Consider the following 19,624-nt stretch of genomic DNA (forward strand, 5'->3'; position numbering starts at 1 on the left):
CCTAATGTGAAAGGAATACAGGAAAAATAAAATTTTTTCCTCTGCCATAGAAAATAGAATAATATAATTTATTTGTCCTAGGGGAGGGCTCCTGAGTACTTTTCAAGAAACTTTTTCATAAAGAGCGGGACAGTTTATTAGTTATCAAATGCCACATTGATTAAAGGGTAGTTATAAATGGTACCAGATCTACTTAGAAAGACATATTGATTAACTGAAGATCACAGGAAAAGTTGATTTGGCAACTGAGTGAAGTAACGTTAAAGAAAATGATTTTAATTTATTGCATTTATATGAAAATCAATACAAAATCTAAGACTGTCAGATAACACAATTCTTCTAAATAATAGTGTAGCAAATATGCTATTAAGAATCAATTTGATGTGGTAGTTAAGGCATCAGACTAGAAACCAGGAGATTGTGAGTTCTAAAGCACAAAGCCAACTGGGCCAGTCATTTTCACTTAGCGCTAAGAAAAAGGGAAATAGCAAATCATTTCTGAGATTTTGTCCAGAAAACTGCAAAGATTAGTGTAGGCAGTGGCGAGATCAACAATGACTCAAAGGGGAATGTATGCATGTGTCTGTAGATTCAACACTGATTCAAAGGTTTGTGTGTTCTTGTATACATGCACACACACACACACACACACAGAGAGAGAGAGAGAGAGAGAAAGATGTTTACAGCAGAGGAATGGAAAAAAATAAGAATCAAAATGTTACCTACGAAAATTAAAAGTGTGATCTGAAAGTAAACCATAAAGTTTTTAGGAGACTAAATTGTGATCTGAGATGCTTTTAAATTAAGGTCATCAAACTGAATTCCTCTGTTCAGGGAAATGAGCTTAGTTGCATCATAAATTAAATGTGTTGTACAGGAATCAATACACACTCCTTATGGAATCAACAGTAAGTGATTGGTTCAGAAAATAATGCAATCATGTTAATATAAATGATATTCCAAGCTGAACACAAAAACTTTTCTGCTGATTAGCAGAGAGAATGCCCTGCAGCCCTGGATTGCTGGTAGTTTTCAATTATGCTTATAATAAATTAGTTTTTAATCAATTACACAAAATGCATTGGCAAGGTTGCTCCCAGCACATTGTCCTAATGTATCAGTAACTTTAGAGAAAATACCTTGTGATCTATCCATTTTCACTGTAAAAAGACAAAAAATGAGGAAAAAAACTGGTTGCTCATATATTTCCTAGTCCTTTAAAGGCAAAAATTTACTGAAGTTCTAATGAAGCTTTGCAGTATATTAAAGAAAAATTCTTTTTTTTCTAAGTTAGAGCACAATTCAATTAATAAATAATGTTTTAAAATACTTGTACTTAAGAAACCAAGTGCCTAACATAATTAAAAACAGGATCTTACAGATTTGTAGCATTATGGGGATGTGAAGCCAAGAGAGATGCATCTGATAAAGTGAACTGCAGCCCACAAAAACTTATAACTTTTAATAAAATTATGGTGAAAAAAAGTGATACCAGATTTCAGATGTTTTGCCATCATAGACTAATACACCTCACCTCCTATAATATTCCCATGTCAGTTATATTTCCTGACATACAGTATGATCCTTCATTATCAATTCACCTGTACTGCCAGATGAGATCAGATGAAAAATAGTTTTTTTTTTACCCAAACCTGCATTAAATTTTATACACTGATTATAATTATTTGTACAACAATTAAGTCTGTGGCTCTTTGAATCCATTGTCTGGGTGACGTGATCTAATCTGTTAAGAATTTATTGGTTCTTATTAAAATGGAACTAAATCAGAAACATTAGTGCATATGAAATAAAGACAAATAAATGTCCTCATAGGGTGTAATAATTTGAGGATTCTTCTCAAACCACATATTTGTTTTTCCTCACTTGAGATTATATATTCTCCATTTACAGGTATTTAACAAACTGTGTATGAACTAGGCATATTAGCATGGTTTAGCCTAAGGATGCTAGTCAAATTTAGATAATTTTTTTTCAAGTATCATGGTAAAAGATGAACAAAAATGGAAACAATATTGAGCTAGAAAATATATAACTTTATCAGCATTCATTTAGTTATTAATTGAATCAATTAAAAGCAGTGCAAACCTTGGGAAAATCAATGATGAGCTCTCTCTTAATATATATTTCTACACTCCTTGGTTACTATGAGGTTTGCAATTAACAGTAGTTATTTCTGGTCCAAAAAATGTAGCCAAAATTTCAGCTTGATTTAGCAAATGTATTAGCTACTTGTTATTCAGAACTCAAAGTCTCCTACTTTCTACACCAAACTGGCTCCCGATACTACATTTTAAAATATAAGTAACTGCCTATTGGTTGAAAGGAATACTTGCTAACAGTGCACATTAAAAGAGAATTCTTTGTTTCAGATTCCAGGTCTGGTTTCTAACAATGAGTCATTTCTTTAATACCATATGCATTATTTTAGTATTGTGAGATTAAGGTATTCAACTTTTTCAGTCAGAAAGTTGTGTCTTTATTTTCTGCAGTAAAGGGAGAGGGCATTTATCCATCTTTCACGTTATTTTTCCTGAGTAAGATTCAAACAGCTTTCTTATCCATCAATCTCTCTTAATCAGGGGATAATTTTGTCCTGACTATACAGACACATCACAGCATTTCCAATGTATATATATATATATTAGCTCCACTGTTTACATACATTCAGAAAAATAAATGGTATATATTTGTGTGTCTAATTTTTAAGCTGAGGATACTATTTCACTCATTTGAATTCACAGCAATTATTTTATGGCATTCCAAGCATTTATTAGCAGTCAGTTATTCAAAGGTATAAAAAGTCATGCATGAAATTAAAAAAAAATTGTAGGACAGGAGTAAATTAAAAAAAAATCTGCATAATAAATACTATGCTGCTCTCTACTGGAAGAGAAAGGTTTACATGTCTTAGATATCTGGTTTAATTGTTTAAAACAGATTTCAGAATGGATTTAATTAAGTTCTGCAGTTTTTAATATGAACATGGAAAGTTATAATGTTGTGAACAATAACGTATGTGAGTTGTTGTTTACATCCATTGGCTCAACAAGATCTGTCCTGAATAAAGGAGAAAAACAATATGGAAATATAGAAACAATTTCAGTACTGACTATGTATGCATTTGACACCCTCTAACTTTGTTGCAATGTTACTAGTACACATTTAGATCTAAATGATCTATTTGTCAAGAGCGAATCTCTTTCTACTTTCTACTCTGAATTTTCAGAGTAGTATGATGTTGCAAATAAGTGATTCCAGTATCTGAAGAAGGGAGAGGGGGTCAAAATTAGTAAAAATGAAATGATTATAAATGTTATTGAGTACTTTTATTTTTATCCTACATCTCACCAGATAAAAGATAAATGGGCTCAGATATCATGACTTCTTGGGAGTGATCTTAATATATACTTTCTAAATTGTTAAAAGAAAAGTGGAGTGTTGTGTTATGCCCCTAGAACTTGCTAATAGTCTCAGTGCTAATATTTTTTCAAAGATTTTAAGGACAATTATATTGTCCACTACTTGGCCATAATAGTGTTGGCTGCATTAAAATTAAAAAAAATATCTGATTAAATTATTTTCCAGGAAACATATGTTTTTCAACTTGAAAAAACAATTGTAATTCTGACTCGGAATCCAAATTACTCATTTAATGTGGTTTTATTATGGGAGGCTAGTTTATAAGTCTACATGTTTAAACTATGGTTCCTTTTTTGATCACTTTTAAACAATTTGAAAACCAATTTTTATATCATTCCTTATTTATTGGTGACTATTTTATAATGTACTATAAAAGTTTGTTGTTTCTTAGCAGTTTTATTTCAATTAAAGATTTATTGTTAAACAATGAGGCATAGCTAACTAAGAAGATGTGTGTTTATGGTGTGTGTGTGTGTGTGTGTGTGTGTGTGTCAGAAAGAGAGAGAGTTTTTTCAGACAAAAGTATTGATTATAAGATATATTGGGGGTAGCAGGGTGTCTGTAGCTTTCCAAGTACTGCTAAGCTGCAGTTCTCTCCAGTCCTAGTTAGCCTGACTAATGGTGAAGAAACTGGAAGTTACAGCTCAGCACAAGTTACTCACTTCTGCTTTGTTTGGTCTATTAAACTACTGTAAAATTAATCTGCTAACTTTAAGCAAGTAGCTCAAATACTTTTGAGCACAGAAGTGATATTTTCTGTACTTGCAAATGTGCTTAAAATTCAGTAGTTATGTCTTTGTAATGCAAACTCACAGATTTAAATCCCGAAGAATGTTCAATATGGTTAGGCTCTCTATCCACTAAGGCAGATTTAGGGACAAGAATCCACCTGCAGGAAGTGAAGAGAATTAGTAGAAACCTAGCTCTCAACCTATGAAGGAGCCAAGAATAATGAGGCAACCCAGCTTTTCTTTTTCATAAGTCCATTGTAAGTCCATTGGTAAGACATCTAAGTGATGATATGTGTAAATATTAAATATTCAAAATTAATGCCTTGAAATGCTATTACTAACACATGGCAGTTATTGCTGATATTTCTCCTACACTGATATTTTTAGTATTGAACATGATTTCCTTTGCAACAATATTTAAGTATTTTGCTTTTCATTTCCCTGTCTAGTCCATAGCCATGGGGTTCCCATTTCTCATTCAAGTATAATCAGTCCATGCCATCTTAATTTTTTGAAAACTTAGCAACTTTGTTACTTAAATTATCCCAGATCGATAGCAAGTATATAAACCTGTAGTTTCCTAGGTGCTGCTTTTTCCCTTTTCTCTCTATTTTTCTGAAAGTCGCCTAACAATGGGAGGTCCGGGAGATATAAGCTTATTATAGGTTCAGCATTGCCCTTATGGCCAGTAATGAAGTGTGACTTGATTTGCAGAGCAGTTTTCAGTAAGGGCTATACTTCCAGTGACCAGGTAACAGTGAGCATACATCAAGGAGAGGAAGCCTATCCATTCCTGATGCCTTACACTCTTTGAGCAAAATTCACAGCTCACAGTAGCCTCCAAAAAGGTAGAGAAATTTCTGTTGCAATTATTTTGTTTTGTGCAATAAGTACAGGACATTTTTTCACTGAAGCAGGAAGGATTTCATTGTTCTCACTGCATGGAAAAAAGGAGCTATTCTAGACCCCTTGTTACAAAAAAAAAATTAGTTTATTTTTTTGGGTGGGGGGAGAGAAGCATACATGAGCTATAAGTTCATATGTTTGATGCAAAAGAATGCTTTGCATTCTACTTACAGCACTTCTTCTTATAAAAATGCATAATGTCCATGGCAGAGATAGTCCAAGTGTTTTTCTTTTTGATCACCATTTGTATCAAGAGAAAGTTCTATAGTAAGCAATGGTGGTAGCCTTTAGGCTTATGTACCACCTCATAGTGCTTTATAGCACTCTCTGGGCAGTTTACAATGTATTGCCCCCAACAATCTGGGTCCTCATTTTACTGACTTTGGAAAGATGGAAGGCTGGGTCAACCTTGAGCCCCATCAGGATTGAACTCCAGATTGTGGGTAAAATTTCCCTGCAATACTGCACTTTAACTTCTGTGCCACCAGGGCTCACTATGATGGTGATTGCCAATCTTTGTGCAAATTCAGAGACATAAAAAAACAGCACATTATATTAGCTCCTATTATGGCCATCTCATCTTTATTGCCATCTAGTCTACATAGCTGGGAAATATTAGAAGCATAAAATGTGAATGGCAAGTGGGTGTATATAGCCTCGGGTTTATGCCAAAGCATATCACACAATCCTTTTTGCATCCACTGCAAAATTTCTGCATGAGTTGTTCAGCATGGCCCGTCATTGATTAACTTAGTGCAGCAGTTCTTATCTTCTGAAATGAATAACAATTGTTTAAATGAAATGCCTACATTTCTACAAGTCAGCATTACTATAAGCCACTGCAGTGGTATTGCTGAATGCTGCTTGCATTTTATCTTAATCCTGAATGTTTGTTCCAAAATAAATGTAATAAATTCTGGCACAACACCATAATTTATGATGAAGTTTTGCCCTAAATACAATGCTAGCCCATCATATTTCTCATTTGTCTGTTACTGTTGTGATTCACTGCAAGTTGATAATATTAGAAATATCAAATTGTGGGCAGAGTCTGGAATTGGGTAGGTCTAATTTAATGAAGAGAAGGACGAGGGGGGACATGATAGCAGTGTTCCAATATCTCAGGGGCTGCCACAAAGAAGAGGGAGTCAAGCTATTCTCCAAGGCGCCTGAAGGCAGGACAAGAAGCAACGGGTGGAAACTGATCAAGGAGAGAAGCAACTTAGAACTAAGGAGAAACTTCCTGACAGTTAGAACAATTAACCAGTGGAACAACCTGCCTCCAGGAGCGGTGAATGCTCCAACACTGGAAGTTTTTAAGAAGAGACTGAACAGCCATTTGTCCGAAATGGTATAGGGTTTCCTGCCTGAGCAGGGGGTTGGACTTGATAACCTACAAGGTCCCTTCCAACTTTTTTATTATAATTATTATAATTATTATTATTATTATTATTATTATTATTATTATTATGTTTTTGTAAATATTGTGGCAGGTCATTTGTGGTTGAAATTTTTCTTCAGTAAAGTTAGGATTTCTCCAAGTTTGGTTTGCCAGAGGAGACAATTATGTGCAGTAGCAGTCAAAAGCATATTCGATGAAAGAAAAAGATGTCCCATTAGGTAAAATATTTCAGTTTAACCCAAATTTGTCTTTCTGGTTTAAAATCATACAGAAATAAATTATTGGCCAGTTAAAATACTAATTAGCTATTTCAAAGACTTAAAACTTTTTCTCACAAATTACAATGTTTCAGTTTCTTGGCAGTACAGAAGTGGAGCAGCCCAAAGGTACAGAGGTTGTAAGAGATGCTGTGAGAAAACTTAAGGTAAGGACATTTTTAAAATACAATATTTAATTTTTTTGTAATGTCTAGGTTGTAAATGTGTGTCTGTAACTGAAGTACATTGTAAGATCCAATGTGAGTCGGTCACTGGGACCACAGGTTTATTTTTCCAAGTTTTTGAATTTGTGCTGGAGTCCATTTTCAGGGAACGTCTCTCTCTCCAGAATGAAGACACATTCTGGAGACAGAGAAGTTCCCAGAGGATGAGTCTAGAACAAGTCCAAAAGCTTGGAAGAATAAACCTTTGATCTCAGTGACCGACTCATATTGGATGCTACAATATTATCCTGGGACATGTGTATTTACCTTTATTCTCAAAGTACATTGTGTTCGTTTTCAAAATATTAACACTGGATTTTTTTAATAGTGTAGTTATGTTCATAGCCCTTGTTTAAATTGTGGAATCACCAAATCTCTGTTTTTTTATTTTATTTTATTCTCTCTACCCCAACATACAGGAAAACCTACTAACAAAGCAAAGTTCATTGCAGCAAATAAGATCAAATAAGAATTCTTCCCTCCAATAGAAATATCTCAGTTAGGACTCTGGGCAAGAATGGTGATTGAAATCTCAGTACATTGGTAATTCATACACAATCCCTCCTTTTGTGAATAGCATTGCATCTGTTTAATTCCTCTAATATGGATGTACTTTAATGACATGGACAAAATTCAATATGGGGAAGGGATCATATATTCCACATTCTTGCAACGAATAATGTAATGTGATCCCAGACAGCAGCTAGAGAAGCTATAAAAAGGGATTCATCTTTTGCCTTTTCAGCTATTTTTCATCTCCTGTTTCTTCCTCTTCCTGACACTGTTCTAGGGATTCCTACTGAAAAGCAATAATTGAGCTGGGGATCAAATTGCAGAGTCTGGTCATCTTTATAAACCTAAATTATTTTTCCATATAACAGTGGGTAAAAGTCTGGGCAAAAAATAATTTATTTTAAATCTTCTATTAAAATGTTCAATGAGCATCACACTGTCCATCTTTTTACCTACCTTTAAAAATGAAAGCTTTGTTGTGGATAATTTACAGTATTGGTATAATATTGTATAATATTTCTCTATATATTTCTAAAATATATTTTCTGAAAATGAATTCAATTTCTCAGGGGTCTGAGAAGTTCTTTCCTTTGTTAGGAAGCTCCTATGTGTCTCTTAGAGAAAGAGGCATTAATTTTTCAGACTCAGTAAGGTGTACCTTCTGTCTCAGGTCAATGAGCTCTGTCATTGGAAGCGTACTCTTAGCTATCTTGGGATCATTGTTATCAGACATCTCTTATTAAATGTGAGTCCCTTAGGGTCCAATTATTTGTGAAAGTAGCGAATTCTTCTTCTACATGAGCTCTCAGAGAGAAATCTACTTTGATTTTTATAGTCTAAAAGGGAACATAGCAAAGCACTATTTTGGTGGAGATAGTGGATAGAATATGGAGTGCATACTGTTGAGCAATTAATTGCTGCAGCCTGTTTATCACTTGAAAAAAATAACCGTGGGAATTTTTATAGATAAAACAACTTATGATGTCAGGATAATAGCCTTCAACCTAAATGCTTCAAAACCACCTTTGTTTGTAGTAATTTTAATGGATACACATACTGTTATTTATATGTAAATCCTTTCTAAATTATACTATGTTAGTATTTAACTTAGGCATTCAGGAATATAAGCAAGTGTGGAGTAGGGGGTTAGAGTATCTAACCCATCCACGACAATGGAAAATTCTTTCAACATCCGTAAGTCACTTTTTATAGATGTGCAATTATTATTCCAATAATCAAATCCATAATCCAATAACCCATTTTTTTTTGTATCTATTAGATAAATGTAGCTCCAGCTTATTGTTGGAAAATGTGGATTTCAAAAATGCAGCACTGATACTTATGATGTAGTCTTGTGCTGTAGTGGCTCCTTTTTGGCTAGCAGTTATTTTAAAAATTAATTTTGGTTTGGAAAATTGTTTGGCTTTTGTAGATGCACATGGGATTTTTTTTTTCTACGCTATATATTGGATAACAGCAAGGTAAAGAAAATGTCCATTGCTTACTTTTTCAGTGACAAAAAGATTGATTGCAAAGATGAAAGACATATATTCTCTGTCAATATAAAGTTGACTGAAGAGCTTTCAAGGGGAACTTCAGCAAGATTCTGCTGTTGGAAACATCCTCTTGACTGTTCTTCTATTCTAGCCTTCTCTTTTGAACATCTTGTTTCCTGTGGTCCCTTTTACTTATTTATTTTTCTCCCTGCTCAGTCTACCTGACAATGTAAACAAATTTCTTGTAAAATATTATATAAACATATGTATAGAACTAACTGAATAGTTTCCAAGTGATGAATATACAGGTCAGTTCTTTGTTTTTCTCTTTTCCCCCCCCCCCATTTTGCAAACAGTTAAAAACACTGAAAGGTCATAATTACAATATAATAAATAATCATTTATTTCAAAACACTAAAGGTTAATTGTGTGACATGCAGTTGAAGCAGCACCTCCTGCAGGTTTTAAAAAGTTATGTATCTGTCATTAACCTCTATTTGCAGCACAATAATCTATCAGGTTTGGGGAAGATTGTCCCAAGGGAAAGGGATCGGAACAGAGAAGATCCTTTTGCAGGCTCCTACTTCATCCATCCTAGAGGAAGGGGATTATTTACACCATGTCAACTTTGCTAGTTTATATTCAGTGGGCAGCTTCTATAAGATAGATAAGTCATATAAAGTTTTATAAGTAATTATCAGCTTCCTGAGGTGGCCTTGGAAGCAAATGTATAACATGATCACAAATTGCAACATCATACTGTATAATCATGGTGACCTACAACAGCAGTTGTGGCAGACTCAGTTGCCATTGTTAGGCAAACCCCATGTGGTTGCAGCATCCCATGGTCATGCGATCACCATTTGTGACCTCCTGCCAACTCCCACTGACTTTACTTGCCAGAAGCCAGCAGTTAAGATTCTAAATACTGATCACATGACCACACGATATCATGACGGTCATAGTTGCAAGCTGATTTCCAAGCACTCAAAACATTACTATGGGGATGCTGCAACAGACCCAGTTACAAAGAAGTAAATCCCCTCATTCAGTGTTATCTTAACTGTGAATGGTCACTGAATGAGATGGTCATTTAACGAGGGCTACCTATATTCCCATCCAGAGTCAGTGATGTACCTGTTCAGGAAAGCTTCTGAATCACCAGCTCTCATGTCTTGTCAGGATTAATTCTAAACCTCTTTCCCCCCAAACTCCCAAGCTTTTGAAACAGTAGGTCAACATTTGTAGGGTATTCTGTTAAACTTTTCTTTCCCTAGACTGCATCTGTCATGGTTCCGACAGATGAAACTCATCAAAGAACTTCGAGGCATTGTTTACCTTAAGGAATCTTTATTTGAGTAGCATAACATCGGCAGGTACATAAGCAAAGCCAAAAACTGAATTCTCCTCCCCTGAGCACATAGTATCAAAGCACAATTCCTTCCTCTAGTTAACTGTCATAAATCATGTTCTCCAATTAGTTTAAAATGTTGGCTTTCCCCCCAGTTCTTCAACCCGCCATTTCTTATCATCTCTTATTTCAAAAAACTTTGGTTCTCACCCTCATACAGTATTGTTATGTCTAACTAAACTCCCATGTACATTCCTCATCCTCCCCCCCCAAGTATCTTTTAATTCTAACTCTAAGAGTAAAACATAAAGTAAAGGAAAATGGCTGCATCTCCATCTGTTGTCAAAGCAAGAACATCCGATGTTAGCAGCGTTGACAGCATCATTCAGGAATTTCTATAATTGTTATCACACTCTCGTCTTCAACACTTTCCCCAGAAAGGGAAGGATTTTGAAGGGAAAGATTTAGATGGACAGAAGTTGTTCATATTGGCTAGATCAAAGATTAAGATTTTGTAGAAGTGACGCATGGTTGCATGCACTTTCAAGGAAGCCATTCACCACTTCTCAGATTCATTCACTTTCTGGCCACAAAAAAAGAGCCAGAAAAGGGAAGGATCCAACCCACAAAGTCAGAGCTCATGGCATAGAGAACTTTCATCACAAGCACAGGTAAAACCAACCAACAATGAAATGTAACCCTAATCAACGCCGCAGTCTGTCAAGACAGCATGCAAATCCAATTAAATAAAATCCAATACAACTTTATTTTAATATCCCTTTAAATGGAATAATAGAAAGTGACCTAAATAAAAGTGCTGGTGGTTTTCATAAAACTATTACAGTTTTGTACAACTCTTATGAAACCCAGCTGGGTGACTTTGGGCCAGTCACTCTCTCTAAGCTCAATCCACCTCACAGAGGTATTGTTGTGGGAAAAATAGGAGAATGAGTATTATGTAGGTTTGCTGCCTTGAGTTATAAAAATAATATAAAAATAATGAAGGCTATATATAAAATAAAAACAAAGAAGATCTACATTTGGGCAGTAAACCCAGATGCTTAGGTTATACTATACAGTGTATATTATTAAGAAGAAGGTGTTGGTTGATCTAATAACAGAATTGAATCTCAAATATTATGGAACTTTTCTTTTATGTGTTTGAACTCTATGGGCCAATTTATGTTTGGCAATACTTGTATACCTGGTTGCATGGCTAGAAGACCACAGAAATTGGGAAAAGGATATGTAAAGATTTGAACTGTTATCTTAAACTTTAGAGTTAATAATCTTGGACCTGGGGATGCAACTGAAGAAAAAAGCACAAAACATGGTTTGTGTTACAAGTAACTCTCTTTTGATTTTCTAAATTAGAAAATAAAAGAAAATTTCAATTAAATTAAAAGCATAGAACTTTATTAATAGAAGGAAATTAATTATAGTTCTACTGTCAATTAAAATGTTTCATCATTTTTACCTTTTTAAAAACTGTTTAGTGCTTTTGGACTTTTTATCTACTTAAAACACCTGTTTCAATAAAGGCCATGATGCTTCAAAGAGCTGAATGCACATCAAGAGATGCTTACATGTTCTTCACTTCTGTTAAAATGGCTGTGAAATTTTGCATTTGCTGAAGCATTGTTCAGTTGTGAGTGCATTATGTTTATAATTGGGGATGTTATAATCCCTTATAATTAATTTAATTCCACAGTCAGAGATAAACAAGTTAAATATATAAAAATGTGATGTTTCCCTCATTTATACTGTGCATTTTTATTTTTACCAGTAGGTGGGGCTGGTGTTCCACAGCAAAAAAGAGTCTGAGGAAAAAATAAGTTTTTTCAATTTCTTTACCAAATTTTAATTTATCTCTAATAATCAGCATTTCAGTTACTATATTGCTACCAGCCATTGCTTGGTTCCTTGAAAAGTTTCATTGCATAATCTATAATCCTCCTGCTGGAGTATTCAGTTTTACTTGGAATACTTTCTATTTTTTCTGTACATAAAGATTTTTTTTCTATGTATTAAACAGAACATAAATCATAAAAATCAGGGGGCCATAGATGATCAGAGTGTAGTAGTTCCATAAGTGTTTCCAAAGTACTCCATCTTTCTGAAGTAATATTTTCCATAATTTTAAATAGTAAATACCTGAAACAGGATATCAAAAATTGGCTTCTTAAAATATGTCAAGGGAAGTCTACCCCAGTCATAAATCAGAGAGATTGTTTGGCTGCAGGTGGTAAGTTTTAATGTTTGGGAAAGTACAGAATGGCACATGGTCTAGCCCACAGATTTAGCCCAGTTAAAGGGATACATTTTCAATCTACCACAGGTATAGACAAACTGGAATTCTCCAGATGTTTTATACCACAGACTCCCATCACCTTTCTGGGACTGTTCAGAAATGTAGTCCAAAACAGCAGAAGGAGACTTGATTACCTCTAATTTCTTTCTCTTTGCTGTTCTGCTATCATTCAGAGACAACTTTTCAGAAATGGGAGGCCTGCTGATATGTTGCATTTTCTCCCTTTTCCAAATGATTTTCTTTTTCTTTGCAGTATCAAAGACTGCGGTAACATTTCTGCATCTTGTTTTACTTTCCACTACTTAAGGGAAAGGCTGGGAAAATAAATCAGCTTCAAAAGATAATTGGAAACAATGGAACAGGATCACTAATAATAATTTGGCATCAGTTGTAACATCAGCTTTCCTTTGTTGGTAATTAATATAGGATGTTATAACATCTATGACATTAGAACATTTTTGTACTCTATTAAATTTTGGGAAACATTTTCTACAACAGAACTTTGCCAGTACAATCTTTCTTATATACCAGACTATAAGATAACGTTTGTTTTTGTACTGTTCCACCACAACTCAGCAATTGGTCTAAGCCCAATTCTAAGCATAGGAAAGTAAATTGAGCACTGATTAATTACTAAATTACAGAGACAGTGTTACAGAGGAAATAAACAAATTGAAAGAAACTCTGGTGACTATGGAGATGGTCTTAAAGTTGGAATTCAAAAGTCTAGGTAAACACAGGTTGTCCCTGGAAGGGAAAAATAAGTGGGAAAGAAACTCAAGATTGTCCCACCTTGATTTTCTTTTTTGGGGGGGAGGGAGGGAGGGAGGGAGGGAGGGAAAGAGAGAGAGAGAGAGAGAGAGAGAGAGAGAGAGAGAGAGAGAGAGAGAGAGAGAGAGAGAGAGAGAGAGAGAGAGAATCACTATCAGGTTTGCAAGATTGTGTTGTTATACTCTTTAACAGAGTTCGAGTAATTTCCTGATGTGGCCAACCTCCCCTGTCTCGAGTATCATCTATGGAGACCTTGGAGGCGTGCCTTCTCTGTAGCTACCAATGCCTTTGAAATAGTCTCCCACTTGAGATTAGGGGACCCTACTCTTTTACCCTTTCAGAAGGTCACGAAGATCTGGCTCTTCCTGCAAGCATGGAGCCAGGATGGGATTAAGTCAAGTGGTGACTAATGTATCTTGTTATGGTTTCCTGATGGGAAGACTACAATATATAATATGTTTTTATTGATTGCTAGGATTTTTATAGATGCCTAGGATCACTATGAGATAGGTAGACATAGAAGTTCTTTAAATAAGAAAAAACCTGGAAGAGCTGACAGATTAGAGCCAACAAATTATCTGTTATAAATTCTGTTGAAGTTCTGATTGATCTGAAGAACATAGAAAAGGCCTGACCAATCATTTCTTCTGTCTAGCAGATCTTGATTGGTTCCTTAATATCCCAGTAATATCTGACTTCTATATAGACATTCTCATCTATTGCCAAGATTATATTTATGAGGATCACCTATCCAGAATGCAAGGGGAGATCTCCCATTCTCTTCTTTTTTTGGAGACACTTTGCCAACCAGAATTTGCTGTCTGGCTCCTGATCTCTGCCACAATTACATTTGTGTGTGTGTGTGTGTGTGTGTGTGTGTGTGTGAGAGAGAGAGAGAGAGAGAGAGAGAGAGAGAGAGAGAGAGAGAGAGAGAGAGAGAGAGAGAGAGAGAGAGAGAGAGAGACTTTTATTTCTTATATTGCATTCTGCCTTTCCTATGAATGTGGATGTGACAAACATCTCAGAAGGGACCCTCCAAGTAAAAGTGGGAAGATGGTGGTGGTAGAAGATGTACTTAGAGAGTTGCAAGATTCTTAGAATAAAGAATTTAGAATAAAGTAGAGCTAATACTTCTGGGTGTGCTTGTTGTTTGGACTATCTTGCAAGGCTGACAAGAAGTTTCAATGTCTCGAGACCCCTTGATAGTTTTGATAATCACTCTACCCTTCTGGAATATCTGGTAGGATTAAACCCTGAGGCCAGTGTTTTTCAATAGTTCCAATCTATCCTATTAAGATATATCCAGAAATTCATTTTTGGCCATGAGATTTCATAATTTGGCAGTGGCTACTATAGGTTTGCAAAGTGAAAATTCTCCAAAAAGACAGTGAGCCAGTAAGCTACCAATCCCAGGAATTGTGGGCTGAAAGAGAGACACATTCACAATCTAACTCTGTTTCCTAAGCTTTTCCTATAAAAATAATTTAAAGAAACTAAGTATAAGAGAAATTAGTATAAATATTGGAATAAACAGAAAGGCAGAATAGAAATTATATCAGAACTAAAAAACTGACAATGGAAATCCCAGCATAAGGGAAACTGCTAACTCATTGTACTATAAGAATGTAATATAAGTAAGAACTTTAAAAAATATGATTATTTTTTTCTGATTTTCAGTTTGCAAGACATATTAAGAAATCTGAAGGCCAAAAAACACCAAAAGTTGAGTTACAGATTTCCATATATGGCGTAAAGATTCTAGATCCAAAAACAAAGGTAAGAGTCTTCTTATTTTTCTTTACCCCTTAAAATTCTAGCCAAGGCAAGATAACCCGTGCCATAATGTGGTTACAACTATATCTTTTTTATTGTCATCCAGTAACTTGTTATTTGTTTTAAGATAGTTTTTCAAAATGAAATAAAAATTCAGATATCTGATATGAAATCATTTTTGTTTCTTTCAGAAAATGAATAAATATGCAGCATTCTATAATTGATTACTAGAATACTCTGAGTCATTATTATTATTATTATTATTATTATTATTATTATTATTATTATTATTATTATTATTATTATTATTATTTAAATTTATATACTCCCCTATCTCATTTTCATGTCTACAGTCAAAACACAAGTCAAATCATAATCTTCTACAATTAGAAATAATTTAAAAATTAAAAGCTATCTTTAAAAACAATAACAAAAAACCGAGAAGGCTCTATATGCAATTTATCCATTTAATGGGCTCCATACTTCCTTGGGATTCCCAAGCCTGATTGCACATTCAACTTTTACTGTAAAAAAACAATGGTGATTAATAGAAGGTAGAGTCCTGCATCTGAAAGCAGACAGTGAACATGTAAACCGCTACCTGAAATGCTGCTACAGTCAAAGCTATTTAGAGGGCATTGGTAATAAGCAGTCTCATGTTTTTCTAAAAGGGTAACCAAAATACTTATTTTGATTACTTTATAAATGGTTTAACTGGGATGACATAATTTAATATTCTGCAATATTTCACATTTTACATTGAAAAATTATGTCAGTTGGGAAAATATGATGTACAGTAATAACTGTATAATTATTAACGCAGGAATTTTAGTATCATACAGCAAAAGAATCCTGTGAGCAGAGTTGAATCTTCTCAAGTATCTATAACTGAGCCCTGGTGGCGCAGTGGTTAGAATGCAGTACTGCAGGCTAATTCTGCTGACTGCCGGCTACCAGCAGTTCGGCAGTTCAATTCTCATCAGCTCAAGGTTGACACAGCCTTCCATCCTTCCGAGGTCGATAAAATGAGGACCCAGACCGTTGGGGGCATTATGCTGACTCTGTAAACTACTTAGAGAGGGTTGTAAAGCACTGTGGAGTGGTATATAAGTCTGTGCTATTGCTATTGCTATAATGGAATATGTTGTGTTTTTGTTTCCTTGTCTTATGAAACTGAAAATTAGATCCAGATTACCTTTGCAATTGTATCTAACAGTGCAGCTGGAGTAACATTGACATCCACAGCTTCAGTTGTTTTCATTAGGACAAAAGCAGAGTTGTTACAGTACAATCCTGTTTTCGTCAGGCTGACCATTTGACTCTCTGTGCAGACACCACTGTGCACAAAAATATATAAATTCAGTATTAAAATCAGTATTGAGGACTACAAGAATAAAACATATTCTGTTTTGTTGTTTATTAAGAGGACTTTGCTTCATCCTGGGCGTCTTGAATAAATAGTATTCAGCAGTCAAAATGTAATTCCAAGAGGTAATTGCACAGTTGTTATTTGCAGGAAGTCCAGCACAACTGCCAGCTCCACAGGATATCATTTTGTGCTGATGACAAAACTGACAAAAGAATATTCACTTTCATATGCAAAGATTCAGAATCAAATAAACACTTGTGTTATGTCTTTGACAGTGAAAAATGTGTAAGTACACATAGATTTTTAAAGTGGTTGAATTTATTGTTCTTTTATATTGAAAGCTTGTCTTCCCCCCCACTGCCTTTTTTGTAAGAGCACCCCCTTTGCAAAATACTAACTAAAATAAATTTATGATTGTTCTTTTTGTTTTATCTATGCTCTCAATTTCTATTGTTCTATGCTCATACAGATATGTTTGAATATCATAGAATCAATCCAATGCTATTGCTAAGAGGTCCAATTCTGCATTGAATGAAAGTGATACATAACTTAAAAGTTGATTGTGCCAGGAAATGTGTCAGGAAACATTCCAAATGCATACACAAATTAGGTTCTTAGTTATCTAGAACAGTGGTTCTCAACCTTTTTAATGCCGCGACCCCCAACCGGTTGTAAGTCGAGGACTAAACCGGTCGTAAGTCGAGGACTAAACCAGTCGTAAGTCGAGGACTAACCCGGTCATAAGTTGAGGACTACCCAACCGGTTGTAAGTCAAGGACTTTCCCTGCCCGGGAGCGCCACGCATGCGTGGTTCCGACCCCTGCGCCGGCCGAGGCGTAGCTGGCAAGCGGCAGAGACGGAGCAGGCCGACCACCAGCTGGCCCAGCTCAAGGGAGGTAAGGCACCCGCCGGAAAAGGGGAAAAAAATGGCGGACAGCCTTGCTTGGCGACCCCCGTGAAATGGTCGATTGACCCCAAATGGGGTCGCGACCTATAGGTTGAGAACCGCTGATCTAGAATGAATTGTTGTAATGTTCTGACGTGTTCCTCAACATTATATAGATGGTGAATCTATATGAGCCTTTATTCTTTGCAACATTACCATTGCATGCTAATGGTAAGACTTGTTTTATTTCAAGGCAGAAGAGATCACTTTAACTATTGGCCAGGCATTTGACCTTGCTTACAGAAAATTCCTAGAATCAGGAGGAAAGGATGTTGAAACACGAAAACAGATTGCTGGATTACAGAAAAGAGTAAGTTCCATAGTCTGTCTCAGTTTAACAAATGTCTTATGTAGATTTATTTTTTAAAAAAAGAAACACTGTTATTGCTATTCCATATATGGAATAAAAATCTTAGTAATTTTATAGGACATTTATTAATGGAATACATATAATTATAAATCCCATTCAAAGTAATTAAGTTATATGTAATTTATTTAAATGGATTCAGCTGAATTATTAAAGTGAAATTGTAAGCGTTATGGCTGTAGAAGTACAGCTCTCTCAGAGAAAAACTGTAAACCAGAAAATGGGGAACAGAGTAACTTGACAAAAATTAAAACAAAAATGGAAATGAGAAACCAGTGTGGTTTTTCACTGTAGGAAATAGGGGAATAATCTGTTTGCATAAAAGAATAATAATATGGCTAAATTTTAACTTGCACGCAGAATGAATGAATGATATCTTAATTCTTGTCCCTCTGCTGATAGAAGCTTCTTCAACTCAGTGGGGGAAGATGTGCTTTGATCATTCTCATTCTTGCCTACAACCTTCTGTATTTTTCCAAATCTGTCTCAGAAGATTAGGGGACTTGAAGAAAAACTGGCAAATGTGTCTTCCTGTCTGAACGTTCCAGCAACAAAAAGGATCCCAATAAGATTAAAAACTGAGGGTTTCTGTTAATTTTGCTGAACGTATTTATGTATCTATTTTGTGAACACATTGGTTGTATGGGAAGCCATTGGTGAATAATATATATGTATATATATGTGATAAGGCTGTATTATGGAAATAAGTCTTATCCTTTCTAGTTAACTTAAAATATACTTCCTTTTAATCAGTGCAGTAAATTAATATTGCATACAAATATGATAAAATGTTGGGACTCTTTTAGTGATGATGATGTAAACACCAGAAATACATCTTGCTTTTGTAGACTTATTTACTAAAGATAAATGCTGTGTTCCATGATGATTTATTTTTATAGGCTTATTCAGTCTAGTTCTGATAATGTATGCCTTTTTCCTACTTCGATACTTTTTTCTCAGATTTTTCTGATACATGCATATTTTTTCAGATTAATGAGTTAGAAACAGAAAATCTAGAGCTAAAAAACAAGGTGCAAGATTTGGAGAACCAGCTGAGAATAACCCAAGTACATACGTTGCCAGTAAGTACACTAAGCAAAAATGTTTCTCTTAGCAATTTATGCTTCTATTTTTGATTTTAGTTTTATTTCAGTCATAAACCAGCATAGAACTATAACATAAGAAAGAGAAATATTTATTAAATTCACTAAATTTATTATGCTGCTCATCTCTCTGTACAAAGCGAGTCTGAGTGGCATCTTTATTACTTTATAAATAACTCAAGGTGGCTAAGATACCTAATATTCCTTCTTTCTCCTGTTACCCCCACAAAACGACAACCTTGTGAGGTGAGTTGGGCTGAGAGAAAGCCCAATAAAGATCAAAGACGACTGAACTCTGCAATTAACAATAGTGTTTACTTGACATGGAAGATACAAGAGGAGGCGTTTGTTGAAAAACAAATGAGAGGTTGATTTCCAGCAGTGGAAGAGGTGCCATTCTGATTGCGACAATCAGCAAAGTGCTTATAAGACGTTTTGGCGCTATCTCTTATGGAGATACCTTATTTTTTTTTTTTTCAATATAAAATTTTATTGTTTTTATCATAAAAAAAAAAGAAATACATCACAGATATTACACAATGTTATAACCCATCCCCCCACCCCCCGGACTTCCCAAACCAACCTAGGCTAATATTCAAATACAAGTAAACAAATATTAATATCTCTAACTCCAAAGTCTAAACTTAAACAATCCATCTCCTC

At 34.9% G+C, this 19,624-nt stretch overlaps 1 protein-coding gene across 1 annotated transcript in view; it reads left to right on the plus strand.

Annotated features, from left to right (window-relative positions):
* GULP1 (GULP PTB domain containing engulfment adaptor 1) overlaps window positions 1-19,624 on the plus strand; it is a 63,135-nt gene that overhangs the window by 29,073 nt on the left and 14,438 nt on the right. Inside the window, exons 3-7 of the mRNA XM_015825261.1 lie at window positions 6,833-6,904; window positions 15,081-15,179; window positions 16,693-16,830; window positions 17,685-17,801; window positions 18,848-18,940. Of these exons, the coding sequence (XP_015680747.1) occupies window positions 6,833-6,904; window positions 15,081-15,179; window positions 16,693-16,830; window positions 17,685-17,801; window positions 18,848-18,940 (519 nt within the window). The remainder of the gene's footprint in view (window positions 1-6,832; window positions 6,905-15,080; window positions 15,180-16,692; window positions 16,831-17,684; window positions 17,802-18,847; window positions 18,941-19,624) is intronic.

This window comes from Protobothrops mucrosquamatus, unplaced genomic scaffold (assembly GCF_001527695.2).
Source record: "Protobothrops mucrosquamatus isolate PMUCROS unplaced genomic scaffold, P.Mucros_1.0 scaffold2575, whole genome shotgun sequence".
NCBI lineage: Eukaryota > Metazoa > Chordata > Lepidosauria > Squamata > Viperidae > Protobothrops > Protobothrops mucrosquamatus.